Below are 14119 nucleotides of genomic sequence, written 5' to 3'. Positions count from 1 at the left end.
GATTAAGCGAATGATAAGTATTCCGTTTGGTTTCACAAGGTATTCCTACTGGTTGCCCTGTTGCCTCCTTGCCGTTTAGTGCCGTTCCGCTCGCCGGGTTGTTACGCCCGGCAATGGGAGAAAAACTGCCATTGTGCAAGGATGATATTCAAAAGAAGGTGTCGATTTCGGTTTACTGGCGCGGTTTTAGCGTTTCCAAGTGCAACGGTACAGCGTGTGCAGCTTCCCCTGTCTCACTCCCGGATCGGTTCACTTTGCAGGCTGGTGGGCAAAGTGGACCGATCGGGGAAAACGGGACCGATTCGTGTCGATCGATGGTGTCGGCTGATTGGGATACCCAAATCTGACCGTACACCGTTACCCCGATACAGGTGGTCGCAGAACGGGTTCGCCTTTTTTTTTGTTACCGTGCATTTGTGCTGTGCCGGATTGTTGCGTTTGTGTGGTATTTTTTTTTTCTTACATTAACTTCTGTGTTGTAGAGTAGAGTTGCCTGGTTCGGTTCATTTTGTTGCCGTCTTCCGTTTGAGTGCGTGCATCCGGTATCGCTTCGCGTAGGTTTAGTTAATCGAATCTTCCGCAAACGCCGATAGCTTGTTTCGTCGTCATATTAATCAACGTTTCGCTCGTAGCGTAACAATATTCCCAAACACGGGAGAATTACTAAGCTTGGAAACGGGTTATAAAATCATCTGTTAAAACGAAAGCACTTCTCATCAAAGTTAACTAACTCACAACGGAACGTTAATGAGACTATTATCCTAGCTTTAACTCAAATAAAGATACGCAAATAATATTCCTGAGGCTGTCTCCCATAACTTGTCATCTTAAAACTTGATTTAAAGTAAGATCTGAACTCTAAAAAAGGAATCACTTTCAATGAAATAAAACTCTCCTGCTTCAACTTGAACGTATCGTTCCATTCCTCAACGATTTACTTGTCCACCGGTTTGTCGCCGGTCTTAGCCGCTTCCGGTGCTGCAGCGTTACCATCCTTTTCCTGATCCTGCGAGCCCTTGTTGCTGCCGGTGGATTGCGGTAGTGCCTTCAGGATGGCGTGGACCTCTTCCGCGACGGCCATCAGCACGAACTCGAACTGTTGCCTGGTGGCGACCAGCCCGGCACGCTGATCGCGCAAATGTTCCAGCGTCGCCGCAATGTCGATCTCGCGGGCACCCTTGTTCATGCGACCCAGCACCAGATCGAGCAGGATGTACGCACCGGTACGGCCGGATCCATTGCTACGAATGGGGCAACAAGAAAAGCGTTAAAAATGACCATACAGCCAAATGGCTCCAAAATGTTCGCCACATTGCCTGCATTTAGGCGCTCTCTCGACTCACCTGCTGTGGACCACGATCGGACACGAACGGCCGCGGTACGATTTGTTCACCTTGCGCCTAAAGTCAAGCAGCGCCTTGGCGGACGTCGGTACGCCACCCTGCGGCCAGGACAGGAAGTGGAACTGCGTTACGGTACGCGTTTCCCCGGTGCGCAGGTTCTTCAGGTAGAACGAACGCACGAGATAGTCATCGCACCAGATGTGTTCGCTCACCAGATGCACCTCGTAAATGTGGTACACCTCGGCGCCTTCCTCGGGCCAGTAGCGGGCACACGCCGGTTCACCGTTCTCCTGCAGCCGGCACAAGGCAACCAGCACGACCGCACCCTGCTCCCACACCATCTGCCAGAAGTGGGCCAATGTCGACTGCATCGGTCCCTGGGCGGCCACATACGCGGGTGCCCGTGGATCGTGATCGGTGATGGTGGATGCGTTGATGTAGTCCATGCCCTCCGCATTCGCCAGATGATTCAGCACGACACGCGAATGATCGTACGGTAAGGGTGCACCGGGGCGGTTCAGTGGTGCACACTGCGACTGCAGTGCCGCATCCCGTGCGCTTGGTTCCGCCTCGTACCGGCACAGGGCTTCCCACTCGCGCTGCAATCGTCCCTTGTTGCGCAGATGGTCCTCCATGTACGACAGTACCATGTGTCCGGTTGAGATGTCCATGTTCGTTAGTGCCGGTTCTTCGCTCCAGGACGAGGTACTCGACCGGGACGATGGTGGTCTTGCTTCGGCCTCCTTCGTCAGCGCCGTTATGCGTCCACCGGGCGAATCGGACCCGGTCGGTCCGGTCTTTCCACCGGCCATACGCGCCCGGCAAAGGTCCTGATAGTCCTTGCTCGAACTATCGCCTCCACCGAGCCCCGATTGCAGTCCGCCCAGTTTGTCCTTTTTCTTGTCGTGCTTGCGGATGAGGAACAGTGTCATCGCGACCACGATGACAGCGGCAGCTCCCGCCCCGGCAAACATGTACGCCATCACGTGCGTCACATTCGGGCCGTCCTCCACCCGCTTCAAACGCTGCGATGAAACGGCATCCATCTCCTTCGTCTTGTCGCCGACACCGGCCTGAATGACGAGCACTCCCAACCGACGGGACAGATTGTTCTTGAAGCGGCTGTCGTTAATCTGCTTGGCCACATCGGCGGCCGTTTTGCGGTCCGGGTTCGCCTCCACCCGGAACGATACCTCGTGCCGGTCGACTCGTGGATGCGTGAAATAGCCCTGCATGTTAAGCAACTCCGCCAGAGCGGCCACGATACGCGATCCATCCTTCCAGTTGTCGATGCTAGAGAAAAGGAAAACGTCGAGTTAAGCAAGCAATTTATACACGAAACGCCTAAAGGTAGGCAATGCGACCGTCAACCGTCTATCAACAACACTTACGGGTTCTTCAGGATAACGTGCGCGTACTCCGTGTCGACCGAGTGCGGCGCATGATCATCGTCCGTGTGGGCAAACAATTCCTTTTTAGACTTTGGCCGCTTGTCTTCCCCGCCTTCGGCAGCATGAGGCTTTTCCTCCGTCGGTGCCTTCTCCTTCGGTGGTTCATTCGGGCTCTGACCGGATGGTGGTGGTGCTGCCGGTGGTCCCGGCTTCTTCACGTCTAGCCGCTCGCGTCTCGTAAAGCCAAGGATGTTATCCAGCAGGGTGCGTGCCTCGTCCTTGCCCGGTCTACCACCCGACTTCGGCACGTACACGAACCCTCCCTCCGTGTACAGACCGCCCGCTTCCGGCCCCGGTGCATACGCGGCCACAGCCGACTCGCGGAAGTTTCCCGTCGCCGGTATCTCATTGCGGGCGTGCGACACCGCCTTGTGCGGGTGCGTATAGAACTTGTCCACGTTCGGGTCGTTCGCCTTGGCCACTCCGGCTTCCTGCTGCAGTCGGTTGACGTTCTCCGGCGCAAAGTTGGAAATCTTCGGAATGTGATGCTCCTTCGCATACTCCCGGAAGGAGGACGTCTTCGGATAGATGTACTCAAACTCCGGATCGACATCGGCCGGCGTTAGACGCTCGACCAGCTCCTTCAGAGCCCGTTCCTCATCGTTCCCGGTCTGCTGATCGCGAAAGATGCCCGATCCGCGCTTGCTCGTACCGTACGCCCACTCACGCTCACCTTCCGCTGCCTTGAACGGTAACAGCTGGCTGTCCTCGATCTCGTTCACATCCACCCCCGTATCCAGATAGTCCGTCACGTCCGGTGGATGCTGCTGTTGGTCGGCATCGTACTGTTTCAGCATGCGCCCAAGCGCAATACGTCGTTGCAGCTCCTGCAGGCGCGCTCGCTCGAAATCCATCGGCGGACCGCGCGGATCCAACGGTATCACCTCCGGCAGAACGTCCAACTCTACCGGTGACTCCAGCTGCTGTTTCGCGAATGCCTTCTTCGGCGGTGGATAGTATACCTCGTCGGCGTACTCCTCGTTCGGCGGTGTGAACCGTACGAAGGCAAGCGGACTCTGAGGGCCCAGGATCTCCGGGTCCGGTGCTAGATTAGCGCACAGCGTCTGCGGGATCTCCGAGTTGGTGCGGATGGCAAACAGGGCGCCCTGGATGCGGCACTGGGTGAACGGGTGCTCCCAGCCCAGGCCGGCCCCCTGGAGCTCCTCGAGCATACGCGCCAGGATGCGGCTCTGGTCCTCCTCGAGCGGTTTCCGGAAGAGTTCCTCCGGTTCCAGCCCATACTGCGGTAGACACTTTCCAAAGGCGAAGTCTGGAGGAAACGATTAATGTGTGGATCAATTAATGACAACCAAACGGGAGATCAATTACACGAGACGTCTGGAGATCATCACGGGAGTAGAACTAATTAGAAAACTTATACACGGTTGAATATCCTGCCGAAATTAGTCATTCCGATAAAGGAGAAGCTTAATTGGATTCGCTCAACGACTGGCGATTTTTTTTTTTTCCCCCGATGGGTTTTGATTGATAGCTATCAAGAAGAGAGCGCTCGGTACGGAATGGACCTCCCCAACCGATGGATAAAATATTCATCCGTGCTAAATGCACTGGCAGTGGATCGGGTGTTGTGATACTTACCATCGTAACACCATTCCAGGTGTTCCAGGCAGAGTGTTTCCGCAAAGAGGCATCCTGAAAGTGAGCAGAGAGAAAGCAAAAACACCGATAATGCGTTAGTGCGAGTAAGCGCGTGATTAGTCGAGAGCATACTCCAACGTAATCGGGCGTTTTAACGTTCGCCCTTTGAATAATTATCCTACGCCAAGTTGAGTTGCTCTGCAAAGCCCTCGCACAGACACTCAAACCGCTACAGAAACAGATAAATCATCGTGATAACTTTAATAGCGTATTGAAGGAAGCATTTTTCCAGCACAACGAGACCGGTTTGAAGTAGGCTCACCGGTGCTTATCCACCACCTTAAGATGCCTTTCATCCCCGAACGGTTGGGTCGGGTGTATTTCGCTGGGCGTAAAGAGCAACCCACTCGCACCGTCCTACGGTCAGCACCGTGTTGCCAATGTGGAAAACCCGCAGGAGTATTTTCAAAAGTATCTCTGCAACACGCCGTGGGAGTTGTGTGTATCTCGGTACCTCTTCTAATCTTTGGCGTGTGACAGGGCTTAGACAGGAAGATGAAAGCCTTTGATGAATCTCACTGGATTAATAAATAAACTCGAGCGACAAAAGCAACCGCGAACCACGTACAAGATGGTGCTCGCTGATCTCTTTTCAATCGTGAAAACAGATTACTAAAGAGAATGGGCATGATAAGCGCGCTAAACGCAATGACTGACTCAATCTTAATCATTTGCCAGCGAGGCAGATGGCAGAGCGATGAGGATCCTGGGACATGGTCGATTCAAACACCCACGGCCGATGAGGGCGCTCTCGGGATTGCCATGGCACACAATTCCCATCGGTTGCATCACAGATGATGACTTCAAGGACATACGGTGGCTGAAAAACAGAACGAGAGATAACTCATCTTGGAGCATCTTGGGAGCGTTCCACTGTGCCGTGCCTGTGAAATACAGTGAAACCTTGTTCTTTATTGCCCACAATACACAGCGAGTAGACATCAACAAGCACACGCTGCTCCTTGGGCCACCTTCATCCCCCCTTGTGGCCTATCTCTAACTCCGATATCGTGCCAGGGAAGCGTTATTTTCGCAGAATCTTGCAAACCGAATCGTGCCGGTGTGGTTATTTGCTGCAAGCTCATCCCCCCCTTGTCCAACCTCATTAGCGAACCCGACGGAACATCCTTGGCATATCATTCCGTACCTCCCTTGGCGGAACCAAGCCAACCGGGCTGGATGAAGGATGTGACAGGATTATCTGACGTTTAGGTGAGTGGTTTATTTCTTTCGATGGCGACATGAAAAGTGCTTCAGCCTAGTGGCGTTGGTTAGCACTCCTTGGCGGAGAGTTTCATTCGCTCTGTTTGCTGCGTTGCGTTTTGCAGCCTTTTGCGTAACATATTGATTTGGTTGGTGTGCCTTTTATGTTTTTGTTTGCTTTTCTAACAGAAATGACGTCCCGGAGCCAGAAGGACGAACAGCGTAAAAGGCTCCGATGAAGCATTCAATGATTTATGGTGATTATTTGATGATTATGTTTAGCTTAGATCATGTCATCTTTCAGTTTAAAAAGGATGGATTCTAGAACAAAATGAGACGGGGCATAGCCATAGCGTAATGGAATTTATTTTAAATGATGAAAGATCAAATCGATTAAAATTGTGTGCATTCAGATTGTATAAACCCCACTCGACACAATTACGAGTAGGTTTAGTATTGCCTGCAAGTATGCAAAATGTATGGCATTCAAGGCTTCCAAGGCGAAATAGTTTGTAGTGTGTTTTGCATAGCTTTAGGCGCACTTTTCAGTATTCGAGCGGAGAGTTGGCTGTGTGAAAATATGAAACCCGTAATCCGAAACTACCATAATAAGATCGTTTCAGAATGGATTAGAACTCTGAAAGAGTTTAATTCACCGATAGTAATACCTCATTAACTTAGCGCGGCTCCAAAAGAAGCAACTTTCAAACTACTTTCCACGATAACAACCATTTATTTTCTCTTTCCTTTTCAACAGGCCCACAGAAGTTCTAGCAAACGGCACTTACATACCAGATCGATATCGGTCCGTCGATTGACTCGTGACGTTTCAATTTGATTCAGAGCTTCGGGGTGTCTATAAATAGATTGGCCGCTTGTTGACGGCTGCCCACCGGCACTCGACCTACTCGAGAAGAGCCTTTCCCCCTTGGTTTTAGTGAACATATGCTTCTCTTCCGGAAAGGCTCGAAGAAGGGAAGGTTGGATTGGTTGTGATGAAATAAATTCCTGGCTCACGACACCAACGGCAGAAGAAACAGCGCTTTCCGGCGGGTTCGTTAGGAAAACTAGGGGGGGAAAACATAACATTCCTCTGACGCTTGATGTGCTGGGTTAGATATTGGACCGTGTGTGTTTTTGCTTGCGTCCCTCAATCGAACTGGTATAAAACTGTCGCCATCGGTTGGCCTCTTCTGTGTACCTTCCCAGCTGTAGCTTTGTGACGCATACTCACACACGCACACATGCCGCTCCACATCCTCCTGCTGGGAGGAATATTAAACAACATTTCAATAAAATAAAAACCTGTTAACCAGCAGGCACCAGCAGATGGTACGGTGGTGGGCACTAAAAATAATACTTCGGGAACCATTTTCGGTATACCCGAGAGCAGTGAAATTATTCCTCCGTTGCTCCTGTTTGCTTCCACTGTGGTACCGTTTCCCGGCGAAAAAGGTTTCGTCCTCCATCAGTGCAACTCGTGTGCATCTTTTCACGGCATTTTTTTTTTATTACTTGCGTTGGAAGTTTCCGAACCGTCGCAAGAATCTCGCCTGTTACCATCTTACCATTAGAGGAACATGGCTTATAAGGCGAGAGGAAAAAAAGCGTTGTACGAACATGTTGAACATCTTCTGGCACGCACAGATTACTAGCGTACGTTACTGGTCGTGACACATGCTTACCGACGTTGGTGCAAGAATTTTGCCTCTTCGTCGTCTGGTCGGGTCGGTTCGAAACGGTCTCCTATGCGTGGGAAAAAGTAATTAGGCGCACAACATTTTTGACGCAAAATGACGTCAAACGCATGCTTTTTTTTTTTTGTTTTACTTACTTTTAACAGTAAGCCAGATATATTGTATTAGAAACAGGCAAAAATACCACGACGCCATTCGAGTGAAATTAAAGCAAGCTCTATCGAATTGATGTCCGGAGAGGTCACGCTCATTCCAACACACTCGCCGTATTTGTATGTGTCCCGGCATGGTGAAAATGGCGTATCATTGTCGGGTGTCTATTATTGGAACAGGAATCGTCTGGAAGCGCCAGCAGAACAATGTGCACCTGTCCTTTCCGTGATTTACATTGTTGAAATTTAATCCCGCATTCCAATAAAAGCTTTTGCATTCCCACCATTTCCCAACCCACCAGGGGTCGGCCCTTGGAATGGCATCGACCGCCCACACAAGCTCCGTGGGGGGGAGTCGCTCGGTAGATAAGCATCATGCTGCTATGGAAGCAACACAATGAATTAGTAGCATAGCGAGGCACTGTTCCCGCCTGCGTTTCTCACCAAGCGCAATTTCATACCGTTCTTGTTTTGCGCATTTCGTTGGTGACGACTAACAATAAAAAAACAACAAAGCACAACACACTAACAAAACGAGTGATAAGCTGTCAAATTGACGCAGTCAACCGATGGCGGTGAGCACCGTTTTCAGCCGGATCGCTCAGTGGGAGTGAGAGCTTTTCCTTCACTTTCTTCAGCACGAGAGCAAAATGGTGAAGTATAAGCGCTCTCTCATGTCTCTCACCAAAAAAAACCGCTAAAGGGCGAATGACGTCAAACCAACTGGAAAAGCGAAGGGAGGGATGGAGGGGTGAACTAGAGGGAAACTAGAACCGGTGTTTCCACTGGCCCGCACCGTACCAGCGCGATGCTATAATTTCCATCAAGTTTGTTTTGCTTTAGTACGACAATATTTTATTGCCAACCGTGTTCTTTTTTCCTTCGTGTCCCTCGTTCAGACCCGCTTTTTCGGCCGGAGATAGAATCGTGCGTGGGTCGTTTTAGAGCTGCGGCACTGTTGTGTGTGTGTGTGTGTGCTTTTTTCGCCTTTTATTCGACCCACATCGGTTTAACCTTTGGCATTCACGCAACGGCACTGTGCCAAAGTTGCAACGTCAATGGTAGGCCGGTTTTTAATGTGTGGTGCTTCCGGTTTTGACTTTTTGTTTTGTGCTTTGGCGCCCATTTTTCCATACCCAGATGGCTGATGGGGTTTCTTCGCGATTTTTTTTGTTCGAACGTGTTGTGCTGTAGGCAGGTGTTGTAAGTACGTGAATTGGGAAGCTTATATTGTACGGAATGGATGAATGGTTTATTTTTGTCACACCAATCGCATAAGTGACACCGCATACTTATCGAATGATTCGACTAAACCACATAATTCAAATGTGGATCACGTGTTACTTCATAACAGGAAATCCTTGCCGGGTCAATTATTAACAAGCTCGAATGATCGAGGGTCAAATGCTTCACTACTTATTTCCAGATTAACGCTATTTCGACAAGAAAACGCTTAAAAACACGACAAAAGCATACCGCCTCGATTATTTTGCCATCCGGATTGCATACTTTTAGGCGTCATATTTGAATTCCTTAATTTGAAGTAAATGCATTCCGGGAAAATGGTTTTACACGTCCATTCCATCAACGGCAGTGTGAATTAAGGTACTTTTTAGGCATTGAGATTAATAGCTAGCACTCCCCGTTGGTAACAAGCGCAAAGGCACGAAAGCGTCACGCTGTTTGTTGGCTCCGAAAAGCTGTGCCGCTCCATCGCACAACAGGTAATGTTGGCCACATCTTGGCTCGTTTTATTCACAACCTTAATCACGTACGCTCCACTTTATCGTACCCGTGTGGGGTGATTATGGAGGCGAGTTATCTGGCACTTCAAATGTGCCGGAGCATCGGTTTGGAATAAATTATCTTTTGCTACACCCATACGGAGCATAATGTAACGATGGGATGTGACTGTGGGAGGGGGTCTCTAGGGTGTCGCTCGGGTATGTAATGTCGGGCAACATCTTCGCCGCCAAAATAAACCATTTAGCTGGAGGATATTTTATATAACGTCAATATATTGTGCAAAATGTTTAAAAGTCCCGAAACTTATATAAAAATTGTATACCTCGGATCAGAAATTAATCAAACAGATTAGCATTAAAGCGAAATGTCCATCTAACGTAACCAGAGTAATCTTACTTAAGCAGCTTACGTTACGAAATGCACTTGACCTTTTTCTCTGTGAGAGTTTTAAACTTCAACAAGTATTACTTTACTTTTGGTTTATTTTCTCCCCAGGAACGAGCATCACCTGCCTCAAGTGGTCAAGATGGACAAGCACAAAAGGGAACAGTTCGTATAGTTTCCTGTACAGAGTGCTTTGCATCTTATCCTGATGTGCAGTGTGAGTCGATAGTGGAAAAAAGGTTACAAAAAATGTCATTATCCTTGTCCTTTCTTTAACGAAAAATTCAAACAAACGGCTCATAAACTGTCAACGGCACTCCGATATCTTCCGACATCCTGCTTTGGAATGGGTAAGCTGTCGTTGTCCAATGTCAATGCTCCTCTAGATAATCTCTTTCCAGTCCTATATAAAGGATAACACAAAAAAATGGTCCAAAGCTCCCCGGTTGGTGGGTATCGATAGCCGCTCGACCGACTTTCAATAAACAGCTTCTTCCAGCTGCACCAAAAGCATTATCAATGTTCGCTCGAACAAAAGCAACAATCCCGGGATAAACCCTCACTGCACCAGGTCCTATATACTCCAGGTATCGCCTTCCGCACGCGCCTACTTTCTATCCTCTTCCCCTAACGATGGATAGAAAATGGCTTCCAAACAAACAAAAAAAAGATGGCGCTATCTTGCATCTTGCAGTTACCAAGCAAGGCGTTGATGGTGTATAGATTATGTTACAAATTAATACGGCCTGCCATTTTGTGTACCGTTTAGGTGGGTAGAATTCCGCCCGGCTGGTCACACCTTTGCTGCAATGACGCAGCAGAGATGGTGGTAAATGTATATTTATCTCTGTCCACGCTCACAACAGGTGGAAAATACATTTATTTAATTATCACCACCGTAGCCTTGCACACGGTGGGGAAGGAATAGGTTACAAGGTCAAACAAGGACAGGTACCATCAATTATTCATCGCAGTTTTTCCTTTCTTCTGTGGCTGTATGAAGGCCACCGTCGTGGTAGTCGTCGTGCAACAACACGAAAGATGAGTAGATATAATCGTCGTTGGATATTATACACAGACGAATTATCATCGATATCATAATGCGAAAGTATTAATCTCTTAGTTGGGGAAGAAATTAAAGTAATCCCCTCACAGTCTCGACAATCCTTCCCGCAGCCGACGTAGTCTCGTGCTAAAGCGAAATGTGTACCAGCAAAGTTATTACTTCTAAGCATCCTTTCGCACTTAATCCGCTATCCGAAATGGGACGACCCGGGTGTCCTTATTTTCAACCACCCCCGTAGCATAATAACTCACCTGCAGCATTAATCCAATCTTCAACGCAAGCCCCAAGCACGAGACGGCCTTCCATCACGATCCGAACGCTGATGGAAGGAAAGAAAACGTGCGCTTCCTCCACATTGATTATGATTTTAATCCTGTCAAGCCACTGAGCCTCAACCCTTTGCATGTCACAAACCATCCATCACCGGTCCGTCCTTACCGGGGTGAGCGCTATGGCGCTAGAGGACTCATTTTTCCGCCTCATCAAGGCCAGTTTCCCTGCAAACGATCCCCCAGCAAGGGGATGGGATGGGCCGTGCAGAAGCAATAAAAATGTTCGTAGACATATTTACACAGCAAGCACCGTTCGTCCCGCTTCGGTGACAAAGATGCTGTCCGGCACGTTTTTCTCACTGCCCCGAGCGCAGGCACGATCAGACAGTCGGCCGACTGGTATGTCAGTGGGAAATGAATGTAACCGGGGTGCAAAAACCATTTCTGGCGCAGTTGCCAGTGCTCGGCAACGAGAATGTTTGTGCCCGACAGTGGTGCGAAATGCGACTTGTGTGCAGCAATGATGCAATGATGCAATTCCATTTGCCCAACCATCCCGTGCGGGACGGTTAATGTGTGCGATACGAAACGAACCAAACGGCACACCGGTGCTGCGTGTATCCTGCTCGGTGGAATATTATTGCATTGACCGAAATTGAATCATGTTTGCAAGAATGATCTCATTAGAAAAGACCGCCTCGATCGTCGGTTGGCTCCCGTTATGCATTTTCTGTGTGTGTGTGTGAAAAACATTAGCATAAACTGGTGCAAATATTAATAGAAACTTTTACCATGAGAAAAATCCAATCACGTGCGCTGCACACAAATGAACTTATTCCCTTCCGCTGGACGACAATATGAAAGAAAAAAATCCAATTAACTCTTTAATTCCCGCAATCCGGAGTGCGCACCGAGCAGGAAAACTAGCCCCATTTGCTACGCAAATAAGCCAGCAAAGCGTCCAGGAATGTTGCAACCCGTGCCCGTTCCGGTGGCCGGGAATTCAAGGCCATTCGGGAAAGCTGAAGCACCGTCCATTTGCTTGCCGTACGTGTGTGGGAGTGTTTTAGTGCAGCAGCAGGTGCATTGCGCAGCACCACGTACACCGGGCCAAGTGTTTAGGCAAAAACTCCCACACCCGCACACACACACACACTTCACGTCGAGCATTCTCGGCGCAACACGTACATCAATAGTGCCAAAAGGGGAATCTTTATGCAACAGTCGGTAAATCATAGCACGAGCACGAGGGGTACGTTTTTTTCTGCATGTTCGTCTCTCGACGTGACGTAATTTTGCTTGTCTGATAAGCTTTGGTGGAAGGTTCCTTACTCAAACGGTCCAATCGGCGTAATATGTAATGTTGTTGAAGGAAAATATATTACACGTCGTACATCACAAGCAAAGTTCCTGAAGGAAGCAATTTTTCCTCGAGTATGGTAATTTACTTTTCGTTCTATTTTAGTTTTTTTTAAGCCAGCTAGCCATAATGATCAATTGTTCCGTTGGAATAATCGCTGGAATTGATTTTCAAAGTGATATGTTTGGCAAATTGCATACTTTTGGGCAAATTGGTCAACAGATTCCCTACGGTATGGCATTGGTGAATGAAATGCGCCTAAAGGTATGCAATTATGAGTAAAATTAATTTAAATACAGACAATTCCTGCGATATGCTATTATAACAGCCTGTTGTAGACCGGGAAAAATCCACGTATCTCAAATTTCCGCGTAAGTCGAATCGGGGAGCAAAATCGTCTATACTTCAAAGTAAGTAATATATTCAGCAAACCAATTACTTTTTGATAGAATACAATAAACTAAAAACAAATGTTTTATATGGCAAAGGAAGCTATTTTAGACCAATTTTACACCTTTTTGCTTAGATTTTGTGCTATTAACTAACTCTGGTAATAAATTTCCAAAAACCGCGTATCTCGGGGACTGCCTGTACAGTCTTTTCCTGAGTTACGCGAATCCTAAAATTTTGGCAATTCGTGTAATTTTGTATGTGGAATTGAAGTTTGTATTTTTTAAATATCAAATTTTCCTAAAAATACGTTAAACTTTAATATTAAAAACATAAATTTTGGAACAAATTTACTGTAATTTTTGAAATAAACGTGAAGATATCAATTATGAATGTGCATCGTCTAGAATGTCTGGTCTTTTTTTTCGTGTATCTTCTATTAATAAATTTCATATTAAAATATAGCTGTAAAAATGCCATCTGTTCTCGAGTTTTCATAAGTAAGAATACAAATGGAACGGTATAAATTTAAATCCTTCACATCGAATTACGTAAACGGCTCAAACACTCCTTTCACTGCTGGAAACAAAACCCCTCCGAAGCCTGACATAGTTTTACAAATCGTACGTGTGAGATATGAGTTTTTTTTCCATTATGCAAGCACCGAAAACGGGGACAGATAAGAAACGCACAAACATCTTATTACAGCTTAATCGAGCCACGGGCACGGTTTCAAGCGGCATATCGACGATGATACGCAACGGGGCGTAAAATGGCATCTAAAATTCAGCTCACATCCAGGTGCGGTTTCACCGCTTCCCGGAAGCCGAACCGGATTGAGTGCTGGAAATGTGCGAGGGTGTGGGATAAATGTCGGGCTTTGCAGAGCTTTATCGATCGAGGAAAAACTTGTTCTCCTTTATTCGTTTCCTGTTTGCTTTATTTTTTTTTTGTGAAGTGGATTTCAAAGCCTTCGCTGGTTGTAGACAGCCTACGGAGAAGTGGAATGGAACCTTCACAGCAATTGCTACTTACCGATGTTACCCTCGGCCGAGACGAGGATGTTAGTGCCACCGCCGGACAGTAGTAGCGCCAGCAGACCGGCGGCCAGCATCAAGTGTTGCCAAGTGTTTGTCCATGCTGCCACTGTCGTCGATGTGTCAGTATTTGACATATTTGCGCTCTAGATCATCACTTTAAAGTGTTCCGGTGGTTGCGCGTATTCCCGGTTGTTGTTGTTGATGATTTTTATTTATTTTCCTTCCTTTTTATCGCTCTGTTACACGTGCGTGTTCGGTCCGTGCGTGCAGCAGTATTACTGTGGAGTAAATGTGACAAAACGAATTATTGGATTAGATCCGAAGTCGATCGATTAATTTCACTCATTTAATTCGGC

General features: G+C 47.9%; 1 protein-coding gene across 1 annotated transcript; it reads right to left on the bottom strand.

Annotated features, from left to right (window-relative positions):
* Positions 1 to 934: 934 nt before the first annotated feature.
* LOC128711305 (receptor-type tyrosine-protein phosphatase-like N) lies at positions 935 to 13897 on the bottom strand. Its single transcript, XM_053806172.1, has 5 exons — positions 13759 to 13897; positions 4394 to 4447; positions 2735 to 4064; positions 1344 to 2636; positions 935 to 1241 (listed from the first exon to the last, which is right to left on the bottom strand). Exons 1-5 carry the CDS (start codon positions 13895 to 13897, stop codon positions 935 to 937), a joined length of 3123 nt encoding a protein of 1040 aa, XP_053662147.1.
* Positions 13898 to 14119: the final 222 nt, after the last annotated feature.

The sequence above is a fragment of the Anopheles marshallii genome, chromosome 3, assembly GCF_943734725.1.
Source record: "Anopheles marshallii chromosome 3, idAnoMarsDA_429_01, whole genome shotgun sequence".
Lineage (NCBI taxonomy): Eukaryota > Metazoa > Arthropoda > Insecta > Diptera > Culicidae > Anopheles > Anopheles marshallii.
The sequence above is the reverse complement of the archived record's forward strand: the minus strand, read 5'-3'. Positions and strand labels throughout refer to the sequence as shown.